The sequence below is a fragment of the Sparus aurata genome, chromosome 13 (genome assembly GCF_900880675.1).
Source record: "Sparus aurata chromosome 13, fSpaAur1.1, whole genome shotgun sequence".
In the NCBI taxonomy this organism is placed as follows: domain Eukaryota; kingdom Metazoa; phylum Chordata; class Actinopteri; order Spariformes; family Sparidae; genus Sparus; species Sparus aurata.
Window position 1 is genome coordinate 30253038 of NC_044199.1, and position 23851 is coordinate 30276888.

The 23851-nt window shown below is 42.5% G+C and overlaps 3 protein-coding genes across 6 annotated transcripts; all 3 read right to left on the minus strand.

The window, feature by feature from the left end:
• Positions 1-4797: 4797 nt before the first annotated feature.
• LOC115593588 (magnesium transporter NIPA2-like) lies at positions 4798-17594 on the minus strand. 2 transcript variants are annotated; one of them, XM_030437172.1, is made up of 11 exons: positions 17448-17594; positions 16890-17290; positions 14424-14528; positions 12778-12915; positions 12009-12065; positions 9945-10035; positions 9674-9834; positions 9387-9554; positions 9108-9187; positions 7907-8119; positions 4798-7765 (listed from the first exon to the last, which is right to left on the minus strand). In XM_030437172.1, the coding sequence occupies exons 2-11, from the start codon at positions 16927-16929 to the stop codon at positions 7559-7561; spliced, it is 1260 nt and encodes a 419-aa protein (XP_030293032.1). In that variant the 5' UTR covers positions 16930-17290; positions 17448-17594; the 3' UTR covers positions 4798-7558. The 2 variants fall into 2 exon arrangements, with proteins under 2 accessions (XP_030293032.1, XP_030293033.1); XM_030437173.1 differs by lacking the exon at positions 17448-17594 and having other exon boundaries at positions 16890-17423.
• A 982-nt stretch (positions 17595-18576) lies between these two features.
• LOC115593609 (insulin-like) lies at positions 18577-21984 on the minus strand. 2 transcript variants are annotated; one of them, XM_030437196.1, is made up of 3 exons: positions 21965-21984; positions 19063-19258; positions 18577-18954 (listed from the first exon to the last, which is right to left on the minus strand). In XM_030437196.1, the coding sequence occupies exons 2-3, from the start codon at positions 19244-19246 to the stop codon at positions 18788-18790; spliced, it is 351 nt and encodes a 116-aa protein (XP_030293056.1). In that variant the 5' UTR covers positions 19247-19258; positions 21965-21984; the 3' UTR covers positions 18577-18787. The 2 variants fall into 2 exon arrangements, with proteins under 2 accessions (XP_030293056.1, XP_030293055.1); XM_030437195.1 differs by lacking the exon at positions 21965-21984 and adding an exon at positions 19810-19890.
• Positions 20737-21990, minus strand: LOC115593605 (insulin-like). Of its 2 annotated transcripts, none has more exons than XM_030437191.1 (3): positions 21923-21990; positions 21210-21405; positions 20737-21101 (listed from the first exon to the last, which is right to left on the minus strand). In XM_030437191.1, exons 2-3 carry the CDS (start codon positions 21391-21393, stop codon positions 20929-20931), a joined length of 357 nt encoding a protein of 118 aa, XP_030293051.1. In that variant the 5' UTR covers positions 21394-21405; positions 21923-21990; the 3' UTR covers positions 20737-20928. The 2 variants fall into 2 exon arrangements, with proteins under 2 accessions (XP_030293051.1, XP_030293052.1); XM_030437192.1 differs by having other exon boundaries at positions 21965-21987.
• Positions 21991-23851: the final 1861 nt, after the last annotated feature.

The following is a 23851-nucleotide window of genomic DNA, read 5'->3' on the forward strand; positions in this document are numbered from 1 at the left end:
TGAGAAATGGTGGTGACAATGATCCCAAAGTGACACATTCAAAGAGTTTGTTTAGTCCAAACTTAAACATTATGACATTCAAAGGGAACACAGAAAATCTTTACAGCAATCTTTGTTACAATCAACACAGAAGCCAATTCAGTGGTGCCTCAGACAACGGACTACAGATGACGATGTACTGATGGAATGATTTATTGTTAGCTTTATTTCTGTCTTTATTTTGATCGTTTTTGTCTTTGAAAAAAAATAATTTAAATGTATTTAAATTTATGTATTGCTGTTTCTTCTTTCAGAATATTATCGATTAATATGTTCCAAAACAACTTTAACATCTTCAGGGAACAGTCTGATGAGGTTAAAGATCTTTTTTAAGCTTTCGTGATGCAAGAACAGAAAGACAAACCCGCCTTTTTTAAACCGGTGTGCAGTATGTAATTTCTGCCACCAGGGGTCTGTTACCACCTGGCTCAAGGATGGCAACAAGAAGGGAGGTCACACACAGATATCTTAAACAAAAAGTAGTTTATTTAACTCAAACCAACATAAATGTTAAACTAGTGGGATATGTACAATAGGAAAAGTATCAGTCGTGGCAGCAGTGTATGGATGAGTGAAGATATGGTGTAGTGTGTGTTGTGAAGTGCATCAAACTAAACAAAGGAAAAGAGGCTGTGAGCCCTGCTGCAGGCCCAGGTGAGAGACAGAGACACACCCCTAGAGGCAGTCATTATATACACTCTGGAAGCCCCGCCCAGAAAGGCAGGTACAGGTAGACGACCCTCCCAGCTCCATCTACCTCTGCAAGAAAACAGTCAGAGCATGTCAGACTACCAATTCAAGAGGAAGAGAGGTCGTCACACCCCCTCCCTTCAAATGAGGATCCTGACCAGGATCCCCACAGTTAGACTACCACAACCCAAGCCCTCAATAGACAACAGAATAACTAAATAACTGGAACCCTCTGGTTTATCCAATGCCAAAAGAAACCCCAAATGTTTGTACAACCTGCAGGACATCACACCCTGTCCATAGAGGGCACCAACTCAGCAACCATGGTACCTAGGAAGCAGATTAAGAGGAGATGACACCAAAACGAACTGAAAGAGACCATACAGGAAGAAAACAAACAACTTAGGACATTCCTCGTGACATGGCATCTGCAACAGTATTTTCAGTTCCCTTTACATGCCGTACATCCAAATGGAAAGGCTGTAGGAAAAGACACCAACGCATCAGACGCTGGTTTGGATTTTGAAGCGAGTGGAGAAAGGTCAGAGGATTATGATCTGTGTAGACCACTAAAGCACTTGCTCCACTGCCCACATAAACCTCAAAATGTCTCAGTGCCCAGATGAGTGCCAGTGCCTCTTTTTCAATGATGGAATAGTTCAACTGATGTATGTTGAATTTTTTGGAAAAGAAACTCACCGGACAGTCAACACCATGGTCATTAGTCTGCATGAGGACAGCCCCCGCTCCCACCTTGCTAGCATCCACATACAATGAGAAAGGCTTTTCCATCTGCGGAGCTGCTAGGACAGGGGCAGAGCACAACATAGACTTAACAGACTCAAAAGCTTCTTGACAGATACGAGACCACTCAAACTTCACTTTTGGGCTAAGAAGGGAAGTTAGGGGAGCAACCACTGTGGAGAAGTTCTTACAAAATCCACGATAATACCCCACCATACCCAGAAAACGGGATAGGTCTTTCTTGGTCGCAGGAACAGGAAATTTGTCAACCGCCGACACCTTAGCTCTTACTGGACGCACTTGCCCATGGCCAACGACCTTACCCAAGTAGGTTACTGTTGCCTTAGCAAACTCACACTTTGCCAAGTTAACAGTCAAAGAAGCCAGAGCCAGTCGGTCAAACAAAGCTTGAATTCGCTGTAGATGATCCTCCCAAGTGTCGCTATAAACCACAACGTCGTCCAAATACACAGCACAGCCCACCAGACCTGACACCACCTTATTCATCAGGCGCTGAAATGTGGCTGGGGCATTACGCAACCCGAATGGCATTACTGTGTACGAGTACAACCCACTGGGTGTAATGAAGGAGGCAATCTCCCTAGCTCTAGGTGTCAGTGGAACCTGCCAGTAACCTTTAAGCAAGTCAAACTTGCTGACGAATTTGGCAGACCCAACCTGATCCACACAATCCTCCATACGAGGAAGTGGAAAAGAGTCAGGTTTGGTCAGTTTATTTACCTTCCGCAGGTCTGTACAGGGTCTAAATGTACCATCGGACTTCTTTACCAGCAAACAGGGGGAGGACCAACTAGATGCACATGGCTCCGCAATGTTATTTTCCAACATGTATTTGACTTCTGCCTCTAAATGTTCATGTTTGACCGGTGACATACGATAAAACCGCTGTCTGACTGGTGGAGCCTCTCCAACATCAATATCATGCTCGATGAGATGAGTACGAGATGGAGTATCTGCAAAGAGGCAGGGGTAACTTTTAACTAGCTTTACTAACTCTGATCGTCTTGGTTCAGACAAATGGGTCAACATTTCGTTCAGACTCGCAAGAGACTCAGAGTTTTTAAGTCGACCTCTCAACATGCCATCATCCGGTGTACACAGTTCTTCCTCTGTTTCTACTGCCGGATCAGAATGTACACGTACCTGACCCACTGGAACTGCTACAGCAACACAAGACGGCGATGACTCAAGTCCTGCCACTGAAGACCGAGCAAAGTATGGTTTAAGCAGGTTAACATGACACAACTGCACTGATTTCTTCCGGTCAGGGGTTGAGATTAAGTAATTTAAGTCAGACACCTTTTTAGCCACCATATAAGGGCCACAAAACTTAGCCTGGAATGGAGATCCCACTAGAGGCAAAAGCGCCAGAACTTGATCACCAGGACTAAATTCCCGACTTTCGGCACGCCGATCATGAAGACGTTTCATTTTGTGTTGAACTGCCTTTAGGTTTTCTTTTGCCAGCTTGTTGGCCTGATACAAACGGTGTCTAAAACCATTGACATAATCTATCAAGTTTTGTGGAGCCTCTTTTGATTTCCAGTCACTCTGTAAGGAGGCCAAAAAACCACGCACAGTGTGACCAAACACTAAGTCATTTGGGCTAAAACCCAGGCTCTCCTGAGACACCTCCCTAGCTGATAACATAAGCCATGGTAACCCTTCTTCCCAATCACGATCCAACTCAGTGCAATATGCACGAAGGAGGGACTTTAAGGTTTGATGGAACCTTTCTAAAGCTCCCTGGCTCTGAGCATGATAAGCACTGGACTGTGAATGTCTGATGTTTAACTGCTGCAACACTTCTGCAAACAACTTCGATGTAAAATTAGACCCTTGATCAGACTGTATAACTTTAGGAATACCAAAGGTAGACATGAATTGTGTCAATGCCTTCACAACAGATTTGGTGGTTATATTTCTGAGGGGAAAGGCTGCAGGGTAGCGTGTAGCTTGACACATCACAGTTAGCAAAAAGTTACTACCTGACTTGGAGCGTGGCAGGGGACCAACACAATCAACAATCAAATGCTCAAATGGGTGTTCAGCAACAGGAATAGGATATAATGGAGCAGGCTTTATTACCTGATTTGGTTTTCCAGTCAGTTGGCACGTGTGACAAGTCTTGATAAAGGCAGAGATGTCTTTTTTTAACCGAGGCCAGTAAAAATGTCTCAGAACTCGATCATAGGTTTTCCTTACACCTAGGTGACCTGACACACCATCATGAGCGATCTGTAATACTGTGGGTCTTCGCTTAAGTGGTAGAACAACCTGCACTATTTCATCCCCCACAAAACACTCTCCGTGAGGAACCCATTTTCTTACCAAAATCCCATCTTGGAGAAAATAACCACAGGCTGCACTCTCCACTTCATGATCAGGGAGTACCTGGCAAAACATCTCAACAAAAACAAATCAAAAAGGTGTGAGAGCAGAGGATCATGGGAGTTGTCTTTATTGTTAACAAACCACCATTGCTGCTAAAAATCCACCTATGTGACCTCGACAATGATGTTTACTGACGAGGCGATGTGTTAAAAGAAAAAAAAAGAAAAATCCGTATTTCATTGGTCACCTGTTGAGAAAAACTTTAATTGAAGTACACAACTCAACAAAACATACAACAAAGCTTCTGGGAGTTTTATTTTCATCGGCTCGGAACTCGCTCAGCATACGTAAATCAGTTTGTGGACTCTCATAACAACAAGTGGATTAATTACGAGCCTGATTTTGTTCTGCGGTCACCGGTTGCTGCTGGATGTCGCTCTACTTTGCAAGTCAAATTCCTTCTGCAGCGGCGGAGTGAAAGTTTCAGTAGAGTGAGGAGCATCCAGACAGTCTCTACTTAACTCATGACTAACTGCCCGTTGTTAGGTTTCCTGTCTGACACTCAGTCTGTCAGCGTGTCTCCTGATGATTCTGCTGCTGGATAATTAGTCCACTGAGGTTACTGACAAAACATTTCACTGACAACATCCTCCCTCCTCGGTGAGACCGCTTCCCCACAGGAGAAGCAGCAGCGAGAGAGAGCAGCGATCACCGATAAGTCAACAGGCAGAGACAAACACGCTCGTGTGGAAAAATAAATAGTGTGAAGAACGACGTGACTAATGCAGGATTTATTCATCTGCTCCCAGGACTTCTTATCTATCTTGTTTTCTTCTCCGTTATCTTTCTATGATTGCGTTTCTTTGTTTTGGCCCCGGTGTTGTTAGCACGGTTACACAAATGTAACCCAAAGCACAAAACGGACCAAAGTGATGGAATAAACAGTAATGAAAGTACGATTCAAACATGTTTCAGTCTCCTGGCAACAAGTCTTTATTGAAATGATCCGTGTGCATTTAAAATACCACAATAGATTTAAAAAAAACTTACAGGAAAATCGAACGCTTGTTGACGTTAGTCTCAGAATCAGACGACCATAAATGAAACCAGGCCAGACCAGTTTTTGATTTTTTTATCCGAGCGATTCAACAAATCACAGATACTTTGCATAAATGCTGCTCGTTTTCAAGTGAACAAGAATCTGAAACGCTGGAAACTGATTATCATTAATGCAAAGTACATGTGATGTTTGTTGAGGGAGCCAAAACCTGAACAAACAGCGGCGTGTTCCTTTAAAAAAAACACTGACACTTTGTTCATCTGAGCTTCATGAACTGACGAGTCTTCAGCTGCAGACATATTATACATTTATACAGTTCAGTACTGAGCATCATTCAGTGTATACACAACTTGTCAGGGTCACCAATCATTGAGGGCGCGAGGCAAAACTCTCGTAATGAAAGCAGAAGTGGATCTTTAGTTAAGATTTCTTTGCTTGTTCTGATTTACAGGTTTCTGGTGGCAGAATCTTAGTCTCTATGACCAATGTGTTCCCACTTTCATTAAAAGGAAACGTTACCATGTTAATCTGTATATTCATCGTGTCTTGTAGTCGATCTGTCGTCTCTCTGAAGTTGATTTGTCGCGACTTTGTAGTCCATCTGTTGTCTCTTCGTCGCTGACAAATGGACAACAGAAAGACGAAAGATCTTTTCTTTGCATCCATCGGTCTGTCTGAATTAAATGTGTCGCTCATCAACTCATATCCACCAAATACGCATCTTTAAATAAATCTTGTAATGGGTTTTACATATTTTTGAATCACTGACGTGTGCGTTTGTTTTGTGTGCTTTTCTTGACGAAATGTCCCTTATGGAAAATGCAATTCAAGCTGAAAGTTACAGTCAACACTGGACGATGGTCAGTATGCATCACACAGAACAGTTCGTGTAGTCTGGCTGCGTCATAGACTCAGAGTCATCAGCAGAGACGAGAACCATGACAATAAAAAACATGAGGGTTTCAAAACAGAAGCGAAGGTGTCTCACTCTGCCGTCATTTCCTGGCACCACAGACAGACAGAAAAAAGATTCAACCCAGATTTCCTTTACAGAAAATACAAATAAATACATTAAAAAAAAATAAAAACAAACATCTGTAAATGTTTCTCCCCAAACTGAGTTTGGATTCTCACATTTTTCTTGTTTCTCTCAACAAATCCATGAAAACATCAAAATCAACAATGTACTGATTGTTTGTAGCGGTTAACGTTATTGTTCGTCTGCTGTAAATATGTGGCGAGCCCCTGAATGTAGCATGTTTATGCACAGTCCCACGCGCTGCGTTTCCTGCCACAAAAGAAAAATAATCAGATATAAGATACATCAGATAGCCAGGCTGAATTAACTTAAAGCCCGAGGTCAAAGTAACCGCACAACAGCCACTTACACTGTTAAACAATGAATAGACGACTACAGATTAACAGCGCACCATCTGATCCCACTCAGCGTGACATTTAAAACTGAAAGAGGAGACGTCGGTCCTATTGTGTGGAGGACAATGTGTTTATTTCCTCTAGTTTGTGGACCTAATTTGTGTTTGAACTGTGGCAACGATTCAAGTTTCGATTCAAAAAGGCGACCGCGCCGCTATCGAGTTACACCGCTGCCTGATGCGTTTGACCTAAAATCCTGCAGGTTATTATTTATTCAGAGCGGATCCCCGTTCAGAACAGGGTTTCATGTGACACGCCCAGATTGCACCTGTTCCAAAACACAATTTATCACACATTATCAGACATGATTATCAGCTGCAAGTGCAGAGTGTTCCCACACGGTCCTGAGACACACGGACACATTGTTGGGTTTGTTTGTTTTTCATGAGATTTGTTGAGAAGACATCCTGTGCAAAAATGAGCTAAATTTCTAAAGTCCCACATTCAGAAAATACCTTCTCAAATACAGAAGCTGGTTATGAAAGTTAGTGATGGTGAGTGGAATGAATGTCTTCATAGAAAAAAACATTTTCATTTTCTCACCACCTTCAAGAGGAAAAAGGAAACAGTACATTGAAGGTGTCGCAGAGCATCATTTGTGATTCCAGCGTTTACATTCTGGATAACAACCTCACGTTATTTAATACTCCTTCACTGACACCAAACATCTTGCCGTCACTTTACAGTTACTTCACGTGTCTTTGCAGTCGTTTTGCGTCTCTTTGTTTGAAGTCACTTTAATTGTCTTTGCAGTCATTTGGCATTCAGTTTGTAGTCCTTTTTTCTCTCTCACTGCAGTAGTTTTGTGTATCTTTGTAGTCTTTTTTATGTCTCTTTGTAGTCACCATGCATCTATCCTCTCTTTTCTCTCAATTTCTCTGTAGTCGTTTTGTGCATCTTTGCATTTATGTCTTTGTGGCCGTTCCCGTCTCTCTGTAATCACCTGTGTAATCTTTCTCTCCGTAGTCGTTTTGTGCATCTTTGCAGTTGTATTAATTCTCTTTGTAGTCATTTCACATCTGTTTGCAGTCATTTTGTTTCACTACAGTTGTTTTTTAGTTTGACTTAAAAACTATAGAGATATACACATTTGAACTCTCTCTGCAGTCACTTTCATTTGTTTTTAGTAATAGTTTGTGTCTTTGACCTTTAAAAAAGTGCATAATGTTTATAACATCAGTCAGAGAGTCCAGACAGGAAACACAAACCCGTGTCTCTGCTCTTCTTCCGTCCCTCTCAGCTGATGATGAAGACTCTCGGTCCCTCCTCTCTCATTGGAGGAAGACTCTCTATCACCATGTTGTCCATCAGACCGTATTTATCCTCTTTTTTATTCCTCCATCCTCGATCTCCTTCTGCTCGTGCATTGGCTGAGATCTCCTCCGAGAGCCCCTCCCTCTCCACCGGCTGAGCCAGCTGACTGGTCAGCTCCTTCATCGTCATCTGAAAGACGTTAAAGCAGGTTTGAATCTTGTATCGCATCTATTTGTAGCCCTGAAATCTGTAGCCATTACAGGTTTCCACTATTCTTTTCTTAAAATTAGCCATAAAGACACATTAATGTGGAGGGGAGGGACCACCAACCTGCAGCTCTTTGAAGAGGTGGAGCATGGCCACGCCCACCACAATGACCAGGAAGGCTCCCAGCGTCGTGACCACGTCCACCGGCTTCATGCTCCTCCACTCCTGGAAGAGGATGATGGAGGTGGACAGAACCACGGAGGTGAAGAGGACGTAGTAGATGGGGTAGACCAGCAGGGTGTTGAAGGTGTCCAGAGACTTGTTGAGGTAGTTCACCTGTGAGCGGCAGAAACACACTTCTGTCTCTGAGTATCTGAAACTGTTTCAATACTCCCACAGTATAGATACACTGGTTTCATCTGGGCTTTCTCACGCTCTCTGACAGTGAGTCGACACACACTGTTTATAAAGGCTTAATCTAAAAAGGTAATACAATGACTGTTTCTAGAAAAAGGGGTGATATTTAATTACTACTATGGTTTTTCTACCATTTTTTGCTACTAGCCAAGAAAAGTCGTATCTCATAGTCATATTATAGCCTTGTTATATTCATCGTTATAGATCATCATCATTTTATCTAACTAGACATTTGTCCAAAATGTTGTCATAATTATCATGAGAAGTACTCTACAGGAAGCAGTGAAGCGTTTGTTCTTCAGTTCCTTATAAACAAGTTATAATAAAGTTTTATAGAACTTCCAGGGGGAAGCATTGAACCAAGACTGAACGAGCAGGACTGGAGAGCGCGACACAAAGAGAGAAATAACTGGAAGTGATTTCAGCATGGAGAAGCGCTATATAAATGTCAAAGTTTTCTGCTGTTTGAAGCTGTGCCAACCGGTCAAATCAGGGGAAAAAACAAGAGCGACTTTCAGGTCCCAAAAGAAGAGACACATGAAGGCGAGAAGTTTTAAAAACTCAGCAAAACGGTTGCAGGCAAGGGCTAAAAAAAAACTCAGTCTAAACTAGTTATAAGCCTCAAGACTCTGACATTAGTGCGTCATCGGGATCATGTGACTGCAAACAAGCTACAGTGCTCACGTGAAAGAGACATATGGACAGCCCGAAAACATACTGCCTCCAGCCACGGTGCAAATGCACAAAAATGGTTACTGGATGAAGTAAAAACATTCCTCTGTTTACTTTCCATGAGAGGATCTCAGACAGACAGAACGTCCTCTGTTGGCCAGGCATTGCTGAGCCGAGCCGAGCCGAGCCACACTAAGCTGTGGGAACACGGCAACAAAATAATTTTACGGCTCACCTGTGTTACTATGGAGACGATGAGAGTGAGCAGCAGGATCCAGGTGAGAGGATTAGCAAGCACTGAAATATCATACATCACTAGACAAAGAGAGAAAGAGGATAGTGAATATTAAGAGTCCTGCATCGATTCATCAGAGTGAGATATCATCATTTTTACTCCATCGTCCTCGTCAAAACCTGAAGCCTACATCGCCCACAATGCAACTCAACTGCAGTAATTTATCTGTATTCTTTTTTTTTAACGTATATAAACATTGGGAAGTATTTGGTCTCTAACCGGTGTTGATGGCGATGGCGAGGCCCTTCACAGAAGAGACGGTGAAGGCTCCGAGCAGCGAGCAGATGCTGATGTAGACGAGGATGTTGGAGGGACCGAACCGAGGAGAGAAATACAGCACGAGAACCGCACACAGAACCAACACGAACGACATGTACACCAGGAACCCTAACACACACACACACACACACACACACACACACACGAGACAGAGTCAGTACTGAAATCTAGCATAATAAATCGGCCTCCACAGGAAGTTGACAGTAACCGGGTGTATTGCCTCTCACCCGGTTCCAGCAGCTTGTTGGTCATGTCCCGTAGTGATGTCACTTCCTGTTCCTGTGGGGCGTGGATTACCAACAAGATGCTTCCCAGCACGCACAGAAAACAGCCGAGCTTCCCCACCACGTTCAACACCTCCCCCAACAGGTGGGAGGACAGAACTGCACTGAAACACACACACACACACACGTGCAATCACTTTATCAGCTAATCCCCAGAGACAAACAAAACTGCCTCTGCGCTGACAAAGTGAGGTTAAACTGAAGCTACGGCTACCTGATGAGGACACTCAGAGCGCCCAGTGGAGTCACCAGCGTGGCCGGAGCAAACATGTAGGCGGCGAAGTTACAGGCCTCTCCTGCTCCCACTGCAGAGACGGAGAACAATGCTGAGTGAACCACATTAAAATGAAAACAACATGTGACGGCTGATAACATCTGTTATCAGGTTAAACCACAAACATGTCTTTGAAATTCAACTGTAGAACAAATAACAGTCAGTCAGATGAGAAGATGGATATCAGTTAAAAAGATGAAGGTGTGTCTTTAGCCTAGTTTAGTACCAGTGTGGGTCAAGTTAGTAAAGTAATAAGTTACTCTACAATATCACAGTCCGTGCAGAGTAATGCGTTACACCAGAATAACCACAGAAGTCCGACTGAGTGTTTTGAATTAGAAGAGGGTAATATCATCTCCTCCTACAGCCTCAGATTAACCTGATCTGAATTGACTATCAAATCTTTAATATCATTCAAATTGTATCGATTGGCTCCCATTCCACCCAGCTACCCACCCGTACGCTGTTAGAGATGGGGAAACGACTGGCCACAATTGGGGTTATTGATTTGTGGTAACCAATAACAACTCAGCAACAAAGACACACAAAAGAGCCGACTGGCCTTCCAAACAGAGCGCTCGCTGCACTCCAGAGGCCGTCCTGGAGTGAAAACTAAACATTAAGAGGCGGAGACACTTTTATGTTGTAGGTAGCAACGTAAAGAAAACAAACATACCCAACAACAATGGGCAGGAAGAAGAGAAAATATGTCTCCTGTTGGAAGAAGTTCTGTTTTTGTTTGACAGACAGTGAGCAATGGACTTTACAGTCTTGAGTTAATCTGACTAAAAACTTTTGTCTTTTGATCCGGGCAAGTAAGGATTTTGTTTTTTCTGGTGAACCATTTTCAAAATCTGATCTAAAGCATTTTCTCTCCTGTGTTTATGACTGGAGAGAAAAAAAATAAAAAAAATACTGGCAAAATCCTTAAAAGTTCCTCAATTCTTTTTCGGTGTAAAAATGGCGATTGTATTTTTTGGGATGAGAAAACTTAGTTTTCATGTGTGAAAACCTAGTGGGGAAAAAAAGTTTGGTTTTAATGAATGTTTCGAATGAATTAACACATTAGTACCTAATAAACTTTTTTCCCCACTCTCTCACTTTTCCTCTCAGTTTCATACATGGAAAAAAAAATCTTCAGAATGTTTTTTCCACTTGGCCTCACACATGCAAACTTATCCTTTCCTACTGAAATTTTCAATTGGCTTCACACACACAAAATATAAAATTAAATCATGAAAAAAAAAAAAATCCACATTATTTTTCGTTTTTTTCAGGAGGAAATTTTCGTTCTGAAAACATTTTTTTCACTCGGTTTAAAGGAAATATTTTTTCCTCCACTCCCAAATCAAATCTTAAATAAAAAAATGTTCACTCTCACTCTCTTCACAAGTCGCTCGTTCATGACAGGATTCACATACAGGGAAAAACAACCATTCACGCCTACAATCACACCTACAGACAATCTAGAGTTACTGATTAGCCTAACATTTGCATGTCTTTGAGTTCTGGGAACGTGGAGTACCGGAGAGAACCCACGCAGGCACGGGGAAAACAACTCAGCAGAGAAAGGCCCTGCCTGCTCTCAAACCCGGGTCCTTCTTGCCCTGATGCTAACACGGCAAGAAGGTGCTAACCAGTGCGCCGGAGTGGATGGAAACAAACATTAATTTCCTTTTTTGTGGGACAAATTTCTTGCCGCCACGGCCTCCATAGTTATTCTACTGCAGAAAAATGAGAGCAGCTTTTCCACCAGTGTAAAATATACAAGACTAAACTGCTTTAAAGTTTTAAAACAGGCGATCTGAAGGAAGTAAGTCCAGATCACACAAAAATTTGAATAGAAGCTTCGACCGTTATCTTTTTTATTCTAAACTTTTGATTAAGCTAGGCTAGCAGTTTCCCTCTGTTAACAGTCTTTGTGCCAAGAAATGAACCCAACTGACTGAGGTAAACAGTTAACAGAGCTCTGAATTATGATCTCATTTAAAAATAAATTCTTACTGGTTAACAGGCCTCCCCACCACAGCCAGTCCTTCAGGTAGCCATGACCTCCATCCCCTAGAAACACAGATACACAGTGTTATACTTTATACAAACACAGATCACGCTTCTTTATGATTTTAGCAAGTTAGAGAAAATTTTATCTTCAGATTAGGAGATTATTATGCCCTGAATGTGAGATAACACTGATATTTCAAGATAATTCCAACAGCTCAAACGAAATATACAGCGAAATATGAGCACAATAAAAAACATGTTCACAAAATGAGATGATTAAGTTTTGAGATACTCGAGCGGTTATCAGAGTCCACAGCTGTTTGTAACCCAAGTAGTTAGGTTTAGTTTCCTGTTCCCTCTGTGCCCGGTCAGGTGGAAAAAAAACACACACAAAAAAAAAAAAAACTGTAAAAACCGGTTTGTTAAAGTTGAGCAACTTTCTATTTGACCACACGTTTCATAACACAGAGGCTGAAATCAAAAGTCCAAACAGTCTTTATCTCTAACTTTTCTTCCCTCCAGGCCTCTCACGCCACTCTTTAAACCACTGAATTGTAGAAAACTTGAAGATATGACAATGTTGCTACATATTTTAGCAAACTGATAACTAATCACCCATTTCAGCTATTTGTCGTAGTCATTATCAGACCTGTTTGGGCTGATGGCTAGTGTTCAAAGTCCAGCGTGCGAACACTGCATTTGGGAAAGTGCTTTTAGTTTCCTGGATCATTTTACAACAAACACTAAACTCTTAACACAATTCTCTGCTGACCTGCTCTGGTGTGACCCTTGCTGGCCAATCGGAGGAGAGCTTTCTTCTTTAGGATGACGCTCCCACCAATCAGGAAGGCGGACAGCAGGGCCAGAGTCAGGCCCAGCCACAGCTTGTAGGAACCGTTCGTCTGCAGGTCTGGAGACAAACATGTACGGTATTCAGCTGACTGTGTGTTTTAAAGGGTGTGTGCCTGCAGTGTGTGTTTAATGACTTGCCTGATAAAAAAATACATATCAACACCGACCAATCAGATTAAGACTGATTAATCAGTCATGTTGTTTCACATGAAAGTACAGATCTACAGGTTCACATGTGTTTGTTTTCATCTGATTAGTGGCTACGAAGTCTGAAATGAAAGAGAAGCAATTAAAGATTCTTTTTTATCAAAAGATATTTAAAGAATAAATCACATTAATCACAGCGTGTCTTATCTACCTCTCTTTGTTCGCTGCGTTAGTACAAAACTCTGATGAACTCCATGTTAAAATGACCTGCCGTCCAGGTAAACAATAATGAACATAAAGTTCCTCTTAACATCAGATTTAAATTCAATCTCGCATTCTCCCACTCTCGATGTTTATCAGATTGTTATCAGTCTGTTCCCTCTTTATTGTCTCACGGCACAGAATACAGAACTAGCACGAATATGAGATGAACTTTAAGAGATGAAACACTTTCACGCTCGTCATGTTGGCAAAGCTTCCCTGAAATGATATCAAAATGACAAAAACTATCCGGCCCTTGTCAGCAGCTTTACGGCCGACTGAGCATGTTGGATTAGTGGTGGACCCCAACAGAGGAGAGACGACATCTGTGTGAATGGAGGAGCCAGCAGCGTGGGACAGGAGTGTGCCGGCATCATGATGTTCACAATCATTCAACTCACATGACTGATCAGCTGTTTACATGCATTATAATCTTTGCATTTCTTCGTCATCTCCGGACAGCACGCAACACCGCAAATGCTAGCTGACATGCAAGAACAACTACAACTTATTTATCTACAGCCCTATAGAAAATAATTCCTGGAGACCTCTTTCCATTTTTACACCTGATGTGTTTACCTTTAGCCTCTGTTAACGTCTGCGTCGTTGCGTGACTTTGCCACAGAGCCTACACCACGACACCTTCTGACGGAATTACACTTTGTAGCCTAGTTCAATCGCTAAAAAAACAGATTATGGAAACGCACCGGATCCGCATTTTGATTTCTTCAATCTTTGCAGGCTTTCGATAGTTTGCTTATAATTCGCGTCACACTTTATGGGAACATGGCTTGCAATTTGCTATGGAAAAAATGAAAGCAATTAATCTTCCTGAGGTCCTGTCAGAATGGAAAGTTAAACAAAGAAAAGAAAAAAAATAGAAAAAGTTTTTAATTCTGGTTAATTCATCCTTTTTCAGACAAAGCAAATGCATCACTGTGACTTTAACTGAGCCAGACTGAAACTTCAGGCTCTCTGACACTTTATGCTGTTTGATAGAACGGGGGAGGAAAAAACAAATAAATACAGGAGAGTCAGACGCCCTAAAAAGTTGTTCTGGGTCTTTCCATTCTCAAAACAACTAATTAACACAGCACGTTTACACACAAACAAAGACCACTCAGGTCTGACGAGGTGTGTGTGTGTGTGTGTGTGTACCTGTTGAGTGAGTGTTGTTGTCCAGGGGTAAGTGGTACAATGTTTGATCTCCTGGGATGAGACACACTGCAGAATGAGAGCCGCACCACAGCCGGACCTCAGAGCCTGCAGACGGAGAGCATCAGGACCAGTTAGCTTTAATATTATGTGTTTAAAACTTTTCCCCTTTCCCTAAAGACAGATTTGAAATCAATGATAAGAAATGTATGAATACACAAACGTAACAGGGTCTCAATCTTCAACAATTTAATGTGATGTGCTGAAATGTTGAGCAGCGAGAGTAAAAAACTGTGTCATACTTGATCAGATAGCTTTTGATTTCAGGTCTAAATGTGTTAGCATGCTACCATTTGTTAATCACAGTGATCCGGTGAGGCTGATGGGAATTATGGCTTCGACTTGCGATTATTACTCCCACAAAAAAAACATTTTTTCTTCTTCTTTTCTGTGCTATCAAAACTCTCTCAGCCCATCAGATTCCGATAAAAGAAGTGGAGCTGTCGTTTAGCGCAGGAATCTTCCTCAGACAGACGAGTTTCCTGAGTGTTTGCTGACTGCGTTTCTTCTCTCTCTGAACCCGTTGGTGTCGTACTGGTTTGACCACTGTGCACATCAGAGTAACACGAGGACGGGAGAGGGCTCAGCGTAACCAGGCGGTTCAATATTGACACTGTCAACATAGAGGCCTCACTACACGGAGACTGTATTAACAGTTTGTATTATTCGAGGCAAGAAGTAGAGACAAATATAAAGAGTTAAGGTTTAATGAATGCTTTAACGTCAATGAAGGACCAAACACCCTGGTGTAAAGAGAGTAATGTAGTTTAAGCTGTTCAGTGCAGCCAGGAATGCACAGATGTGTACACTGGGGTGACGAAACAACTTCTCCATAAACAAATGGCACAACACAGGAGGGCCAACTCCTCAGGTCAAGACTCTGCAGTCCACTTACAGCTGAAGGGGAGAAATTATTCCTTTGAGGACAACAATGTAAACTTCATGCCAGGGAAGACAGGTGGTTTGAAAGAGGAGTGAAGGAATCCATCCATGTCAGACTGGAGCGATGAGGTGGCACACGGCATTACTCATCACCCACCTACAATACAGTTTAACAATCATTCACACCTGGGCTCACCTAGTCCTAGCAACCCACATGAAGGCCGGCTGGGTCAACAGCCTACAAGAGGCCCAAGCGACTCTGAAACTCAGAGCTCACACGTCTCCTCTTGGATAAGAGGTGAAAAGGTCCAGTTGACCTACAACACAGCACCTTGAAGAAGTTTAACGATCCTGAAACTGGAAATTATTACGAGGCAGAAACGTGGAGGTGAAAGACAAACGGTCACAACAAACACACAAAAATAGCTTCTTTAACCTTTACTTTTTAAATAAACTAAATACGGAAGAAAGAAGCTTTTAAGTTCTTAATATTACTAAGTATTTATTAGACTATTAGACATTTTACCAAAAATTTTAAATCCTGTAAAATAAAGCATTATTTTCGTTTACATTAAAAATGGTGGCACAAAATGTCCCTTAGGACATTTTTATCAGTCTAATCATTCAATCATCATTGAATTAAATGATGTCTTAAGTTTACTGACACAAACTGCGGTTAGATGGACAATATTTCTTTAGTCTGATTTATATCAATCTAATCAGAGATTTTAACTAAATTGTTTACATGGACACAAAATAAAAGGATGAGATTAGATGTGTTTACAGGACCCACAGCATTTAACCCCTTTTTGACTGTGATGTAAGCTTTTGCAACAACTTGAGGCTGGAAAAATTTAGATATACTATTTCCATAAAGTCTGGCAGCATTTCCTGGATTATTGAAACAAGTTCTATATTTCAAGAAAAGTAACTTAAAGCCTTTATCGAACTATCATATTATATCATAGCAGCATCGAGTCGCCCTGTTTTTTTTAAATAATTTATCTATCCTTTTCCCCTTCCTCTTGATGAAGTGGTATGTTGACATGTTTTGAGACACTAATACAAATGATGAAATACATCTCATGTGAAGTTTATTTAGTAAACTCATTAATTTGTTTCAGTGGTAACACAATTACTAGTATGGACCCTCATTGTTCTCCTGGGCACAATATTTGCATATCTGGTTTGGTGAATTTCCAGCAACAAGTGTGTTCATATTTAACGTTTATTTTTTCACTGAAAAACGAATCAAACCGATTTATCGATTATCAAAATACTTGGCGATTAATTTAGGAGTGGACGGTTAATCGATTAATGTTTGCATCTTTAATTCTGTGTCTTAGATGTACTTAGTCTGTCTTGTTTAGTTTTCCTTAACAGCACTTTCTAATTTAGATTAGTGAAATAGATATTAGGAGGGAAAACTCCTGAAACATAGTCAGACAGGTAAGATCAACAGAGATGTGGCACTAATTTCTCCCTCCATGTTTCTGTATAAATCACTGTTACAGAGGTTTATCTTACCGTTCCTGCACGTCTCATTATTCAGCTGAACTTCTCGCATCGTGTTGTTTTGTTGAGGAGACAGAAACACGAGCTGGGACTTCGGTCAGTGTCTCCTCATCGATGAAGAAGGAACCTCCAAGATGTCCACCGACCGAGCAGCGCTTCTTTATCTCTTTAGGTGCATCAGACCCGCTTCTGTGACAGTAGTTCACCTGACAGCAGCTCTTCTCGGAGATTTTACAGGTGAGCACGACTTGGACTCGGACGAGACCGAGTGAACACACAGACACAGGTGGAGGAGGTGGAGGAGGGAAACAAAACGACACCTGACCCCGCCCGCCCCGCCCCGCCGGGACGAGCCGAGCCGGTGTCACCAGCAGGTGTATCAACTTTCCCACCTAGCGGCACAAACACAGGAGCTACAAGAGAGGGAAGTATCCAATATACAGACTTTTAAAAGAGTCAGGACTCCATTACTTCACCTACACTGGATGAGTACTTCCTCCATCACAGTAAGATTAGAGAAGCAGCTGTTTGAGGCTCTTTTGTAGAAGTGTGGAGGTTTATTACGCTCACCTGAACTTCATCCTTGACGCTTTTCCTCTTGTGAAAGCGGCTCAGAGGGTTTGAAAACACTTTCAGTAAAGAACAAATCTCAACTTTTGTGTTGATTTTCGTCTTCCTCGCTGGTGCTCCGATTCACAACAGACCATTGCTGCCCCCTCGTGGTAGAAGAGATAAAACACTGCAGACTTCTTCTAGTTTTTCTTCTTCTCCTGCTTACTGAAAGAGCCTCCTCGTGACAACGCTGTTTTAGGAGCAGTTTTCCAACATTTTGAGTAAGTTGATAATTACTTACAGCTGTTTTTGACTCACATATGATACAATTCATTATTGATCCAAACTTCAAGATTGTGAAAAGAACACAGAAAAGTTTTGGAATGGCAGCAACTTTGTAAATGCAGTATTTTCAAAATGTTCCCCCTCTCCTCTGGAGCATGAAGTAGTTTGTATATATAAAAAAAAAATTCGATGCTGACACTTGATCATTTAATCCGCTTCTAGTTTCAATTTTGTGTCTGTTAAACATTCTTTGTGATGGATTTGTAATTTTTACCTGCTACAAACTTCAAATACACTTGAATGAATATAATGAAATTATATCAGAATATAGGATTTTAATCCTAATAATAAATAAATCTTAAACTTTGATAAGCTTTATCATATTTATTCAAATATACATCAGGAAGTATTCAGACCCCATCATTTTTTTCACATTTTGTTATGTTGCAGACATTTTGTTTTGCAAATGTATTCAAAAGGAAAAACTGTCACTGTCACACTGACATTAATATTACATCCAGGATGATGATTGTTAAAAATATGCCTCATGATAACACTCCTATCATGTGTTGATTAAATAAAAAACCCTTTAAAAGTTTCCCTGTGACACCCAAAATCATTCTAGTCCTGCAATCATGCAGCATTAAATTAGATGGAGGTTTTTCAATTATATAAAACACCCTGACTTTGTTTGGGTGTTGCTGTTCATCACTATCTGACCTTAAGCTGCAGCAGGTGGTCGCACCTTTAATTATTGTTCATGAATCATCCAACATGCTCTCATTCAGACTTTAGTCAGTGGATTGAAGTCATGACAGAAAGTAGTAAAACAAAGTCAACACATCAAAAACAAACACCTGACTTCTCTCAATTCACTAAACTTTATTTTCTAGGAAAAATAATTTCATCCATTTCTAAGCACTTTGTTTGAAAGCGGTTGGTTTTACAGAAACAGGACAGCGCTGCCGCTCTTCTGGGTGAAGGGGGGGAATGGCGGGGTTCAGGCTAAGTTAGCCAAGAAGCTAAGCCATGCTAAGCTTGGCTAGGCTAAAAAGAGCAAAGCTAAGCACCGTTCACTTGCAGTATGTCTGCAGGTCGGAGAGGGTACAGGGTGTGTGGCAGCAGTGCTCCCATGGGCTTCGCTTCCCCATCATCTCCATCTGGTCCTTGAAGGTGAACTCTGCCACCTCGTTCTCTCCGCCCGTCGCTGCAGCTCCGCCTGCTTTAGGTGGGAGGAAACCTGACAGGACAAACAGGAAGTCATCATCCTACATTCACATTGACACTAATACTGAGTATCTGTTGTGTATTTACTGATGGTGTGAAGGTTTTTAGGCAAAGGTCTCACCCATCAGAGAGTCGACATCTCTCTTGTCGCTGTAGAAGAAGCCCGTGTTTCCACAGACCAGGTAAAGGGCGTCGACTAGTTGAGAGCCGCACAGGCGCTGTGCCGGCGCAACAGCCTGGGAGCCCGGCCATGATACGACCAGTAAGACCAGAAGAGAGACAGACTGGAGCCACAGAGCCGCCATACCGGATGAGAGCTGAACACACAAACACAAACATTTTGTTTTAAAACATCATCTCAGGAGTTTCTGATTCTCAAATCTAAAGGACCGACTCAAGACGAGGGGCACTGTAGTTATCTCAGAAAACGTACGGAGGATAAAAGAAGAGGAGGACAATAGAAAGAGAAAGGAAGGAGGTTACAAGAAGATGTAGGAGCAAAAAGAGGAAGAGATGGAAGGCACAGACACAGGAGCAGTTGAGGAAGAAGAGAAGTAGGAGTTGATGGAGAAAAGAGAAGGAGGAGAAAACATAGATGATGAGTAGTTGAGGAGGAGAGCTAACCATAATAAAGGGAGGTGAAGAAGAAGAAGTAGATGGAGTAAGATAAGTTGTCAGAGGAGAAGATAGAAGAGTAGACAGATGATGATGATGATGATGGTGTGGAGGATAAGGGTGAGGAAGTGGATGTGTAGAAAGATGAGCAAGCAGGAAGAAGAGGAGGAGGACGGCTCATCACTTGTGAAAATAGAAGAGGAAGAGGAGAAGAACTCACCTGTAGAGTCAGAAGAGGAGGAGAAACACTCACCTATAGAGCTGGAGGAGGAGAAGATGGACGAGGTGACTGTGATGAGGAGAAGGAGCTGATAAGCTGAAGGCTGGTTGGTGTGAGGACGAACAGAAGGCCTCCGCTGCTTTTATACTCCGTCACCTCCACCTGGACACGCCCACCACTCTGTGTGTGTGTGTGTGTGTGTGTGTGTGTGTGTGTGTGTGTGTGTGTGTGTGTGTGTGTGTGTGTGTGAACAGTTTAGTCAGCACACAATAAGTGACTCAGTTACTTCTGATTGAGCGCTCGCATCATTTAGTAAAACACACGGAGGCTAATGATCCGACATGATCTGATCACCTTGTAGACAAATATTGATCATCAATCGGCCTCCTGATGAGCTCAGCAGACCAACAGGCACTGAGATCTGTTTACTGTGTAGCAGTGACAGTTGTCTCTGAAGAGAAACTCGCAGCTTCATAGTGAGTTTCAGCTCTTTGTTTATCCGTCTGGACATTTTCAAGGAAAAAGCTACATGAAAACAGACACAGTTAGAGACAAGCTGCTGAACATAGTGGAGCATTTAAGGGGTATTCAGACCCCTTCATTTTGTTTTGTTGCAGACATTTTGTTTTGCAAAAAATTTTATTCAAAAGGAAAAATTGTAAATATCACACTGACACAAATATTACATCCAAGATGATGATTACCTGACACCCACAATCATTCTACTCCTGCCATCATGCAGCATTAAATTAGATGGAGGTTTTACACTTATCATTGTAAACACCCTGAATTTGTTTGGGTGTTGCTGTTCATCACTATCTGACCTTAAGCTGCACGTGGTTGTACCTTGAATTGTGGTTCATGAATCACCCACCATGCCCTCATTTAGACGTTGGTCAGTTGATTGAAGTCGTGACAGAAAGAAAAAATAAAGTTAACACATTAAAAACACTCACTTGATTTCTCTCAATTCACTAAACTTTATTTGCTAGGAAAAATAATTTCATCCATTTCGAAGCACTCTGTTTGAAAGCGGTTGGTTTAAAGAAAGAGGACAGCGCTGCTGCTCGTCTGGGGAGGGAGGCAGGGTTCAGGCTAAGTTAGCCAAGAAGCTAAGCCATGCTAAGCTAGGCATTATTGGCCAGAGCCAGGCTAACCATCGTTGCAGTACATCTGCAGGTCAAAGATGTTGCAGGGTCGGTAGCAGCAATCGAACGGTATGCTTCGCTTCCCCATTGTCTCCATCTGGTCCTTGAAGGCGAACTCTGCCACCTCGTTTGCGCCGCCCGCCGCTGCAGCTCCGCCTGCTTTAGGTGGGAGGAAACCTGACAGGACAAACAGGAAGTCATCATCCTACATTAACATTAACACTAATACTGAGTATCTGTTGTATATTTACTGATGGTGTGAAGGTTTTTAGTCGGAGGTCTCACCCATCGGAGAGTCGACGTCTCTCTTGGGGACGTAGAAATAGCCTTTCTCCCCACAGATCAGGTAAAGGGCCTCCTCCAGGTGAGAGCCACACAGGCGCTGTAGGGGCGCTATAGCCTGGGTGCCCGGCCATGATACAACCAGTAAAACCAGAAGAGAGACAGACTGGAGCCACAGAGCCGCCATACTGGATGAGAACTGAACACACAAACACAAACATTTTTAATGTTTTAAAACACCATCTCAGGAGTTTCTTGGGCTGATTCTGAAAACTCAAGCAGGGCTCGAGACAAGGAGCACGGTAGTTATCTCAGACAATGTACAGGGGATAAAAAGAAGAGGAGGACAATAGAAAGAGGAAGGAAGGAGGTTACAAGACAACAAAGGAGCAGAAAGAGACAGAGATGGAGAGTACAGATACAGGAGCAGTTGAGGAAGAAGAAAAGTAGGAGTTAATGGAGGAAGGAGAAGGAAGAGAAGACAGGTGGAGGAGGAGAAAACAGATGATGAGTAGTTGAGGAGGACAGCTATCCTCCACTTTTGGTGGAGGAGAAGAAGAAGAAGTAAAAGTTGTCAGAGGAGGACAAGATGGCAGAGTAGACAGAAGATGAAGGTGAGGAAGTGGAAGTGTAGAAAGATGAGCAAGAGAAGGAGGAAGAGGAGGAGGACAGATCATCACTTGAGAAAATGGAAGAGGAAGAGGAGAAGAACCCACCTGTAGAGTCAGAAGAGGAGGAGGAGGAGGAGACACGCTCACCTATAGAGCTGGAGGAGGAGGAGGAGGAGATGGATGAGGTGAATGTAACAAAGAGGAGGAGAAGGAGTTCATTTTATACTCCATCACCTCCGCCTGGACACACCCATCGGTCTGTGTGTGTGTGTGTGTGTGTGTGTGTGTGTGTGTGTGTGTGTGTGTAAACAGTTTAGTCAGCACACAATAAGTGACTTGGTTACTTCTGATTGAGCGCTCGCATCACTTAGTAAAACACACAGAGGCTAATGATCCGACATGTTCTGATCACCTCGTAGACAAATAGTGATCGTCAATCGGCCTCCTGCTGCTTCTGATGAGCTCAGCAGACCAACAGGTACTGAGATCCATTTGCTGTGTAGCAGTGAAAGTTGTCTCTGAAGAAAAACTTGTCTCCAACGTGCGTTTCAGCTCTTTGTTTATCTGTCTGGACATTCTCAAGGAAAAAGCTACATGAAAACAGACACAGTTAGAGACAAGCTGCTGAACATAGTGGAGCATTTAGCAGCTGAAGAGACAGATATTTCCTTTAGGAGGTGGTGGAGACCAAAATCAGAGCTAAAACAGAGAGAATACTGGAGAGAAACACAACTAAATTACTCATCCCAACTCAGCTCAATCACAATAAAGAACAAACGTTGTATTTAGGGATGTTGAAACATTTCTTTTGGTTCAACGTCATTTCATTTGCACATCCTTATCCTGTGCTTATGTTCTGTTTAGGTTTAGGCACAAAAAAGACTTCAGTCAGGGTTAGTTTTGACTGGCAACTGTCCCAAAGTGTTAAAAATCTCCAGAGGTTTCACCCTTCTAAATGTTGAAATGCACTTTGGAACAGCTGTAACACCACCACCATGCCTTCTGCCTCACAGCAGGAAAGTCTGGGCTGCTAAATGCTAATTAAACTGGAAGAGTACTAGGGTGAGGGGCAGGAAAAAAAATGAGAGGATGACATCTTTTCTTCCATTATCCACTTCAAGAAAAAAGTAGAAATGTCGAATAAAACTGACGTCTCAAGATTTAAGTAGACCTCTTTAAAATGTGAAGCCTACTGTCTTGTTTAGTTGTCGTTACCAACACCACTTTGTCCAAATAAACATGAGGAAAGACTCATGAAGCATAGACGGGCAGATAAGATCAATAGAGATGTGTGGCACTAAAATCTCCCTCCATGTTTCTGTATAAATCATAAAAGAGGACTGTTACAGAGGTTTATCTTACCGTCCCTGCGCGTCTCATTATTCAGATGAACTTCTCGCATCGTGTTGTTTTGTTGAGGGAACAGAAACCCGAACTGGGACTTCGGTCAGTGTCTCCTCATCGATGAAGAAGGAACCTCCAAGATGTCTACTGACCGAGCAGCACTTCTTTATCTCTTTAGGTGCATCAGGCCCAGTTCTGTGACAGTAGTTCACCTGACAGAAGCTCTTCTCGGAGATTTAACAGGTGAGCACGACTTCACAGACGAAACAGACTGAACACACAGACACAGGTGGAGGTGGAGGTGGAGGAGGAAAACAATACGACACCTGACGCTGGTGCGCCGATTGACAATGGACCATTGCTCAATGTGTGCAGTGTTGTCTGTTCCTGTGGAAGTCCATCACCAGCTCGTCGGTCTTCCCGGCTTTGAGCTGAAGGTGGTTCCGCTGGCGCCAGTCCACAAAGTCCTGAACTTTTTGTAGATGCGTTGGGATGATTGGTGGGAGAAGTCTGTGGTGTACAGGGTAAACAGGAAAGGGGCCAGGACTGTTCCCTGTGTGGCCCCTGTATCGACACACAGTCCCGAGTCCTCACGTACTGTGGCCCGTTGGTGATGTAGTCCAGGATCTAGGACATGGGGTGTTGGTCCACCCCCGTAAGATTCAGCTTGTCCCCCAGAAGTAAATGCTG

What these genes read in the sequence shown, in the direction of transcription:
- LOC115593609 (XM_030437196.1), bottom strand. Translation starts at nt 19,246, where the DNA reads ATGGCGGCTCTGTGGCTCCAGTCTGTCTCTCTTCTGGTCTTACTGGTC. An exon ending in AGATGTCGACTCTCTGATGG is followed by an intron (nt 18,955 to 19,062) that starts GTGAGACCTTTG and finishes TTGTCCTGTCAG; the next exon opens with GTTTCCTCCCACCTAAAGCA.
- LOC115593605 (XM_030437191.1), bottom strand. Translation starts at nt 21,393, where the DNA reads ATGGCGGCTCTGTGGCTCCAGTCTGTCTCTCTTCTGGTTTTACTGGTT. An exon ending in AGACGTCGACTCTCCGATGG is followed by an intron (nt 21,102 to 21,209) that starts GTGAGACCTCCG and finishes TTGTCCTGTCAG; the next exon opens with GTTTCCTCCCACCTAAAGCA.
- LOC115593588 (XM_030437172.1), bottom strand. Translation starts at nt 16,929, where the DNA reads ATGCGAGAAGTTCAGCTGAATAATGAGACGTGCAGGAACG. An exon ending in TAATGAGACGTGCAGGAACG is followed by an intron (nt 14,529 to 16,889) that starts GTAAGATAAACC and finishes CTCCGTCTGCAG; the next exon opens with GCTCTGAGGTCCGGCTGTGG. An exon ending in TCGTCTCCATAGTAACACAG is followed by an intron (nt 8,120 to 9,107) that starts GTGAGCCGTAAA and finishes TGCCGCTCACAG; the next exon opens with GTGAACTACCTCAACAAGTC.